Source organism: Argentina silus, assembly GCF_951799395.1.
Source record: "Argentina silus genome assembly, chromosome: 17".
NCBI lineage: Eukaryota > Metazoa > Chordata > Actinopteri > Argentiniformes > Argentinidae > Argentina > Argentina silus.
This window is the reverse complement of record NC_139671.1, coordinates 7,893,047-7,903,078: the sequence shown is the minus strand read 5'-3', so window position 1 is coordinate 7,903,078 and position 10,032 is coordinate 7,893,047. Positions and strand designations below refer to the sequence as shown.

The following is a 10,032-nucleotide window of genomic DNA, read 5'->3' as shown; positions in this document are numbered from 1 at the left end:
CTTGATATCTCTAGTCGGCTCTAAATGAGTTGGACATCAGCTTGCATGGACATCTGTGTCTCGTCTGCCTATGGGAGAGCCTGAGGGACCCAACATATGGCTACCATATCCTAACCCATGACCCCTAACAGTGTACCTTCATCCCCCAGGAGGGGGGAGGAGCTGTGGCGTGCATGAACTCATCTGTGCCAGACGAGGTAAGATCATTGTGTGGTCTGTCTGTCTGTCTGTCTGTCTGTTTGTCTGTCATTCCATTGTTCTGTCTATTTGTACGTTTGCGTGACTGTTTGCTTGACTGTGCACCTCTATCTCCAACATAGCTTAGTTTAAAATTAGAAAGATGACTATATCAAAGCACTTATATCTCTGAACTACTGGTGCTGATGGTTTGGGTATAGAGGTGGATTTTCTTTAGTTAGAGTTACTTTGAAAATTCAGTAACACGTTATTTAGAGTGGTGATCATGTAGCATCTGTAAAGCATTCATTAAGCCTTTATATGCATGACATACATATCATAATGGCCTACATACGTTTATATAGTCATTTATAAAGGTCTTTATTAATGTGTTTTTTTTTACCATTGACATTAAACATTATGACAGCCACTCCATAACAGCCTTTATAAGCGCCCTACTTTGTCTCCACCGAAAAACCTCTGTATCTCTGTTATAACATATACAGTGCCCTGCGTAAGTAATGAGACAGTGAAGCATTTTTTCTTCTTTTGGCTCTACAGTTTGGATTTGAAATCAAACAATTACTGTGAGGTTAAAGTAAAGATTATCAGCTTGTGTACATGTTGGTTTAACCACACTTTTTACACATTGACCCCCTGTTTCAGGGTACCCAAAAGTGATGGGACAGATGTATGACATGTCCAAATTAAACACTCATGTTTAGTATTTGGTCGACAATCCTTTGCATGCAATAACTGCCTGAAGTCTGCGACCCATTGACCCCACCAGACACTGGGTGTCTTCTTTGGTGATGCTCTGCCAGGCCTGGACTGCAGCCACCTTCAGTTGTTTGTTTTGAGGTTTTTTTGCATAAAATCTTATCGTCAGGAAATTAAATGCATGTTAAATTGGATTTAAATCTGAAGATTGACTTGGCCATTCTTTCTATTTTTTTGGTCCTGAAATGCATAATCTAGTTGCTATGGCAGTACGTTTTGGGTCATTGTCTTACTGTATGATGAAGCGCCATCCAATGAATTTGGAGGCATTTTGCTTGTACTTGAGCATACAAGATGTTCCTCTACACTTCAGAAATTATTCTGCTGTTGCCGTCAACAGTTACATAATGAATTCAAACAAGTTATCCAGTTCTAGTGGCAGCTAGACATGTCCTAACATTAACACCCCCTCCAGCGTGTTTCACAGATGAGGTGGTATGCTGTAAATCTTGGACAGATCCTTTTTTCTCCAAACTTTCCACTTGCAATCACTCTGGTACATGATCATATTAATCTTATCTGTCTACAAGACCTTTTTCGAGACCTCTGCAGGCTTTTTACAGCTATGCATGTGTTGATATAACACTGATGTAAGTGATCTATAACCTCTTTCTACAGCTATGCATGTGTTGATATAACACTGATATAAGTGATCTATAACCTCTTTCTCACCACTGTAAGTAAAGTGACACACTCTGTCAATGTTACAACACAGTCATTAAACTGCTTTGCAGCTGCTGATATTATATCATATACATAATGTCACATAAGTAGTGTATAATGTCATTGTCACCACTGTAGGTAAAGTAAAGCACTGTTCAAATGTTAAAGTAAAGTGTTAGCAAAAATGTAACCTTGTTGATACCAGGCAGAAAGTAGCTACAAAGGGGTGGAAACCCGAAATTGGTGATGCCTCGCGACATATCATACCAATCAAATACATTGCTTAGGCAGAGCTCCAAAAAAACAGAATTAAGTTTTTCCTCAAGGTTTTCTTCCATTTTCTACAACGTTGCCAGCTAGCATAGGCAACGACTCTCTGTAAAATAGTCCTACCCGGCAGAAACGACGATGTACATAACAACAAACAACAGGGCCATGTGGGGGGACGGTTGTAGGAATGTAACATCCAATGAAATTGCGAGCACATTCTCCCATCGCTCCATTCAGTTCAATCCAAGCCAGATCGGCTAATCAAGACCTCCAAAGGAGACGTGAGAACAACGTGATTTGGATGTATGGCTATGCAAGACTGCCGAAAATTCAATATCTGTGTGTGAATTATGAATGGCATATCAAGTTTTAGGACTCTTCTCCAAGAGAAGGCAACTATGGTCATGATTTATTTACTGTGTAGGTTTGGTTTCGTATGTGTGGGAGATGTGTAAGCAACAATTCCAGATTAACTTACTGACATTTAAATAAGCATAAGCAAGATAACACAAGTAACAGTAACGGAAACAGAAAGCACAATGTGACTCTGGTACTGAGTCCTGAAAAAGGTAGCATTTCTATCACTATCATGATTAGCCTGTCTATGTGTAGTCACAAGAATATATCTGAAATATTACATATTTCTTTATTAAAGTAATTTTATTGAATGATAGCATCACAGAACCATGAGTATCTTACTTCAGTGGTTAGCATACCGGTATACACATTTACATGATTTGAATCATTAACATTTTATTTTAGGTTACATTTTTATTGTCTTTTAATTTGAGTTTTAATGTGGTTAATTTGACATTAGTCTATTGTGGCTGTTACCTGCAAAACAGATTTAGTCCTGAGGCTTGAGTTCAACTACAGTTCACATAAAGCACAGCAGAGTTTTTCTCTGATGTGCTGTGCATAAATTGCCCCAGGAAAACACACACACACACACACACACACACACACACACACACACACACACACACACACACAAACACACACACACACACACACACACACACACACACACACACACTAATACAAACATACTAATCAACTCTGCTGCTTGGAAACTCATCATACTGTATGAGACTGTCCTATGAATGAATGGCACCACGAGTATACTGTAACCATGACATCACTCACCAGCCTCTTGCCTTATTCCAGTAATAATCAATGAGTGCAGAGCAGGACACGAGCTCAGGAGCACTGGCCTAGCTACTGCTCCACTAGCCTATGTGTATGGAGGAAGGCATCACGTTACTGCAGAGGTCTGAATTATTCAGGTGCTGCTGACATACAGTGTACAGAGCACAACCATATGGCACTGAGGGGCACAAGGGCATACTGTAAGCCTGGTTTTTGGACATGAGGCTACTTTTCACACTGATGGACCTAATTTGATTCTATCAACAGAAATGTCTCCAGTGAGACAGGATGAGTGACACAGTATCAGGTTCTGGGTGTAGGATACATTTTTCTGTTCAAGCAACATTGTTTCAACACTAGGGTTATCTGCCGTTTTTACATATGGATTGACTACGTGTGAGACATTTGAGACACTTTGTAGTCTGTGAAAAGAAGGTGAGCTACTATCGCTTGAGTTATTGTTCTCCTATATGTCTCTCTTTCACTATCTTTTTGGGGGTTTTGAATATCAGCAGGCAAGAAGTGCAGCAGGCACTTCTTGTCAGGCTCCAGTGGTTTCTGCCTGTTGCCATGGTGAGAACAGATAGTCCATGAGAAAAAGTTCACCCAAACTCAGTCAGGGCAATAGGTCAGGCTAACTGTAAGCCTTTTCCTCGTGAGATTGAGTGTGAATGCTGTTCTGCCGTTACTCCTCAGGCAATATACGTTTTCATTGTGTTGATCACCCACCCACACACTATACTTTACCAATGACCCTCGGTCAGTGTGGATTTGTATTCTCAGTGCATGTGCATATTTGTTCTGAATTAGAGCTTTCATGTGGGCTCTGGGACTCTGACTCCTCTGGCAGTTCTGGACTATTTATAAATCCACATCCATATCCATACTAACACCTATAGACATTCAATGGCCTGTATATTGTTCAGAAACAGCCCTGTTTCCATAATGACTATTCTGTATTGCTACTCAGTTTGCTCTATATTGTAATGGTAAGAACACAGCCCTTAATGCTATCTTGTGTGAGTAGCTTGTGCTATAGCATGTCCCTACATCTGCAACTCAGTGCGACTCAGCTCCTCAGAGACCCCAGTAAAAATAGCACATAAGCAAGAACAGTGGGCTGCTTAGATAAATGAAGTATTGTTGGCCTACTTATATGTGTCTGATGAGCCTTTGAAGTAAAAATGCACATACTGCGTGGTTACAGTGTTCCTCATGCACCAGGAGACAAACTCACTGTCGCCTTTGTCTCTCTGTTTTTGTCCTCTTCTCTCTTCTTTCTCTTTTCTCTTTCTATAAATGTCTGTCCCTTTCTCTCTTTCTCCCTCTCTCTCCTTCTTCTCAGTGTCTCCTGAGCTGCTAGGCGTCCTGTCCTCCATTGCGGCCTTCATGGCCTTGATGGCTCTCTTTTTTCTTTACCTCAGCAACAAGCTGTCAGTGGAGAGCACCAGTGATCTGTCGTGCCTTGATGAGTACAGGAAGGACCAGCAAGGTAAACACTCTAATATTATTCTCTCATAATGTACCAGCACTTTGCTATTTCTATATATGCTAAAAAGAAAAAAAAATACATCTGTTAATCCGATTGTCTAACCAATACAGTTTAGTCCTCATATTGAAAATATTTATTTGTGGGTGAGAGTATGTCATGAATAGACATGATCGCTGTCACAAATTGTCCTCGTACATGTGCAGAATTTATCATCCGATAGCAATACTGGAGACACACTCATGAGCAAATGTGTCTCTGTCAGCACTTGTGAGATGAGATAATCTCACAGCCACTGTGGTGACGGTTCACGAGCCCCAGCAGAGACATGGCCTTCTTCAAGAGCTTCCAGCAGAGCCTGCCATCTGTGAATATCTCCTCCCTCCTGGACACCGTCAGCAGCCGCGTTGATGACCTGGCCAGTGCTGTCAGTGATGCCACCTACACTGTTAGCGACCAGCTGACTGAGCAGGTCAGCAGCATCACCACCATCATCAGCAAGGCCCAGGCCGAGGACGAGGAAGACAAGGACGAGGCGGCAGCAGGCCAGGAGGGTAAGAGCTCGGCAGCCCAGGAAGGAAAGGCCAACTCAAGCCACGGCTCAAAGAACAACCAATCCAGTAACTCCAACGCTGATGGAGATTCTTCCCAAAGCCAACTGGAATGGGAGTGGAGGGACGGATGCTGGAGAGTCAAAAAATCGGAGGCGGAAATTGAGAAAGAAGAGAAAGAGAAGGAGGAGAGGATGAAACAGAAGGAGCAGGAGGAAGAAGAGAGGTCTCAGAGAAGGGCCCGGAGAAGCAAGAAAAGGTCTCAAAATGGCCGCAAGGATGCCATAGATGAAGAACCTGCAGCTGAAAAGAGCAGTTCAACCCCTAATGGGGTCGGATCCAATGGGGTCCCCCAGTGTGACGACGACGACCACAAAGAACCCCCACAATCTCCCCACCCTCAAGATGACTCAAGAGCATCGAAAAAGAAAAAAAAGAAAGGGGTAGCTGAAGAGGAAGAAGAGGTGAGTCCAGAGAAAGAGCAGGGAGGGGTCGACCAGAGCAACAATAATGAGGAACCCCCACAATCTCCCTGCCCTCAAGAAGACACAAGGGCATCGAAAAAGAAAAAGAAGAAAGGGAAAGCTGAAGCAGAGGAGGAGATGAGTCCAGAGAAAGAGGAGAGCCCTGGGGGAGAGGAGGAACAGAAGGAGACTGAGCCTCCCACATCTCCCACACCAGACAAGAAGAAGAAGAGTGACAAGAAGAATGGCACGAAAGAGGATTTGAAGAAATCTGAGCAGGGAACAGAGAAGGAGAAGAACAAGGAGAAAGGCAAGGAGAAAAGCAAGAAGAAGAAGAAGAAAGGTGAGAAAGATGAGAGGATGTGCTCCTTTCCTTCAGCTGTGCTTGTGGATCTCCTCTCTTCTCCTCTCTTCTTGTTCCTTCAATCTCTCCTTGGCTGTGACCTGTAACCCAGCTGGAGCTTTGACCCTGTGACCCTGCTTTGACCCTGTGTTGAGTCTTATAAAAAAAAATGAAAATAAAGAAATAAATTAATCTCCCTCTCCCTCTCTCTTCTTTATGGCTTTATGTCTTCTTCTCATTAGTGTGATATGATAGGTACTGTACAGGGCAGAGGCCATGTCTTCTTTTATATGATGTACCTTGGATAGATTTGGAGAGTTATACAGTGTGAGTGTGATGTGTGAGCTGGTCTATGTGTCCGGTCTAGACAAGAGCTGCCCAGAGCGGGGCTCGTCTGACAGCGAGGAGGACGTCCCAGGGGGACACTCTGACCCCTCTGCCCAGGAGCATGGAACCTCTCTCTGGGACAACAGACACAAACACTCCAAAGAGCACGAGGGCTACAGCAGTGAGACCTCCACTGGACACGGTGAGAAACACAGAGGTGGATATGCTCACATATACATACAGTATGTCCACATGTCTGCACACACATTTGGAGTACTTGATTTGGGTTGGAAATTTGGATTTTAGTGGTCAGACAAATGCCTTCCCTCCAGAGTCCTCACAAGTCTGTCTGTTTCTCTGTTATACAGCCAACAGTATCCAGAGGATAAGACGCAACTCTCCCCTCAACGAGCTCCAGCCTCCCCCGTACCAGGATGAGGATATGCCGGTCCGTGTGCCGCGCCCCCGCTCTGGGCCAGGGGGCAGGAGAGAGTCCTCCGTAGAGGGTAGTGAGGCCAGCGAGGCCAGCGCTGACCAGGACACAGAGAGTTACCTCAACAAGGGCTATGAGGAGGACGTGCCCAGTGATAGCACTGCTGTCCTGGGACCAGAGGTGAGCTGCAGTGTGCCCACCCTGACCCTGGCTATCCCCTGTTGATCCTGTTCTGTTTGCTGTTCTAAGTCACCCTGCCACCCTCGTTGACCCAGCTTCCGCCCTTTCTGCCTACTGTCATCGATGAGAACTTAAATCAAATAAAGATGGTCCATTTATTACAGCTTATGCATAAAAAAATGTCAAATCATATTTTCTCCCTGTCTATCTCTCTCTCTTCCCTCGCTCTCTCCCTCTCTACTATCCCTCCTTCCCCCCACAGGATGGTTCGGCTCCTCAGCTCCCCATGGGGTACGAGCCTGAGCCACTGGCCAAGTACGGCACGCTGGACGTGGCCTTCGAGTACGACTCGGGCGAGCAGAGGCTGGCTGTCACCGTCACGGCGGCCACTGACATCCCCGTGCCCAAGCAGATGGGCAACATCTCCTGGCAGGTGCACCTGGTGCTGCTGCCCACCAAGAAGCAGCGCGCCAAGACGGGCGTGCAGAAGGGCCCGTGCCCCGTGTTCACGGAGACGTTCAGGTTCTCCCGCGTGGAGCAGGACACTCTGGGGGACTACGCCATCCGCTTCCGCCTCTACAGCGTCAGACGTATGAAGAAGGAGAAGGTGCTCGGAGAGAAGGTGTTCTACCTGACCAAACTCAACCTGAAGGGCAAGATGGCACTGCCAGTCACACTGGAGCCAGGCTCCACACTAACGGTGAGAATTGGGGCACTCTGTCACTCAGGGGCTGAGGGTGTGGGTCTGTGTAACTATTATCTTATAATTATCCACTTAGATAAACCCTCACAGCCATGAGAATGTATTGAGATTACAATGTCTGCAAGATAGCAGAAGTGATACAGCCACGCTATTGTCCCCTAATAAACTGACCAGACAGATCTCATTGTTGAATAGTCCCTCTATCACCATAATGATCCTTACATTGCCTGCTGTGTGACAGTAATGTTGGTGTTTGCTGTGGCAGGGCTGTGGGTCTATGGTGAGTGTATCCCGCAGTGCGGGGGCACTGTCCTACCGCTCTACCGGGGACTCTTCCACCCCAGAGATTCTACTGGGCCTCATCTACAACTCCACCACAGGACGGCTCTCTGCCGAGGTCGTGCAGGGAAGCCACTTCAAAAACACAGCCTCCGACAAACCTCCCAGTGAGTGTACATAGTCTGAGCCCTCCTCTGTTCTACAGACCTCTATGAATGCCTTATGAAGCCTCAACACTGAATACATACAAGCCTCTATGTATCTCTTAGCCATTTACTTAAACTATCTTTATTCATTCAAACTCATTATTTTTTTCTTTCTCTCTTCCTTTCTTCTTTTCCTCTTCTCTTTCCTCCTAACCCACTACTCCTCTGTGTGGTGTGTGCCAGATGGTCTGTTTTGTTGTATAAAACAGTTAATAGGGGGACAGCTTTATATAATGAGAGGTGAGTACTTGTATGTACCTGCATCTATGCTTAAAAGCTGTGTGACTCCCTGTGTGACACCTCATGTTTGTCTAATGATGACGTTGGAATACAGTGAATTCCATCTGTGACTTCAGCGAAGTATGAATAAAAAACCCACATCTTGCATACACAATACAATCCTCAAATCTTGATGATCTTCCATGTCGATGTCCCTCTGCCTGTTGTTGTACCTATGCAGCTCCACTAGATGGCAGCCACTCACCATCCTCCCCTTCTCCCTCTCTCTCCTCTCAAGACACCTATGTGAAGCTGACCATGCTGGACTCCAAGGGCAAGGAGATGTCCAAGTGTAAGACGTCGGTGTGCCGGGGCCAGCCCAACCCCACCTACAAGGAGACGTTTGTGTTCCAGGTGGCTCTGTTCCAACTGTCCGAGGTGTCCTTGGTGGTGTCCGTGTACAGCCGGCGCAGCAGCATGAAGCCCAGGGAGAGGCTGGGCTGGGTCTCCATGGGCCTCAACAGCACCGGAGAGGAGCAGCAGACCCACTGGAGCCAGATGAAGGAGGCCGAGGGACAGCAGGTGTCCCACTGGCACACACTCATGGACACATAGGAGGAGGATGGAGGACCATTCTGTTGACCTTTAGAATAGTAGAGTGGACTGAGAGGGGCGGGGTCAGGTTCCCTGGACCCTCAGAGCTGCAAGGGTGGAGCCATGCATATACACCTGGTGGGATATGTGTGTGTGTGTGTGTGTGTGTGTGTGTGTTATGGTGCAGCACAATAGAGAGGCACTGAGACTCAGTCTCCATTCACAGAGAGACTGCAGTAATACCCTTTCATCCTTAAGCCAGCCACTTAACCTGAGACAGACTGGTCTGGGGTAGGTCTAAGCTCCAGTTCCAGCCCAGTCATGGCCGATGGGCATCGTAGATTCATCTTTTTAATTAAACAGATGACACCTCAAATGGGAGATGAGATGGATTCAGTTGTTCAGAGTAGGCCTGATGAAATTGTTGCGGCATCTTCCACATTCTGTCAATGATAGAGTATTGCATGTAGTTGTTTACAGAAAATGATCAATGGACTTCCATATCTCGTACAATAAAACATTCTCATCCTGAATTGAGGACCAAAGAGTGTGGAGGTCGACCACAAGGAACCCCCCCCCCACTCACATTCTTCTGGGGTTGTACTGACTTCAACTGACACCAGCATATCAGACATTTCTCTGACACTCATAGCCATTGGCGAAGAGGATGCAATGTAAGACTGTTACAAAGACTTAAGCCAGGGCCTGTAACTTGCTGCAACTATGCTAACAAGCTATGCTTTTTACAATTTGTTTACATGCGCGTGACATTATGCAATATCCATTTGACTGATTTGTTATGTTTTTGCCTTTCTACAGCTGTATCATCTTCCAATGTATTGTTTAACGTGTCTGTCTTGCGCATGTGTTGCTCGTACAGTACACAAATACAAACACAATTTCCAAAGTGGTCTGACATAATCTCAAATTAATAGCATTTGCCATTTGCCATTTGAAATGAGAAAAGAAAGATTGTTTTGAGCACACTGGGTCTTCTCGGTATTTTCGGCATTTTTACTGAATCGGACACAGCCCTGTATGTTACAGTTATAAAACACCTTTCATGTACAGATCGGGGCCTGTTTCACCATGCAGCTTTCTGATGACTCAGCTGTGTGGAGGAGCAGTTGCCCTGCTGTGGGGGATATCAGGCGTGTCATGCTTTGAGGCAGGGCTGGAGGACACAGGGCTTAATTATTTCACTG

General features: G+C 45.5%; 1 protein-coding gene across 1 annotated transcript; it reads left to right on the top strand.

Annotated features, from left to right (window-relative positions):
* Positions 1-4,856: 4,856 nt before the first annotated feature.
* On the top strand, positions 4,857-8,848 carry syt14b (synaptotagmin XIVb; the record flags this gene model as incomplete). The annotated part of the gene is made up of 8 exons (XM_083688814.1): positions 4,857-5,234; positions 5,766-5,886; positions 6,254-6,415; positions 6,582-6,826; positions 7,089-7,526; positions 7,795-7,975; positions 8,198-8,254; positions 8,532-8,848. The coding sequence occupies 8 exons, from the start codon at positions 4,857-4,859 to the stop codon at positions 8,846-8,848; spliced, it is 1,899 nt and encodes a 632-aa protein (XP_083544940.1).
* Positions 8,849-10,032: the final 1,184 nt, after the last annotated feature.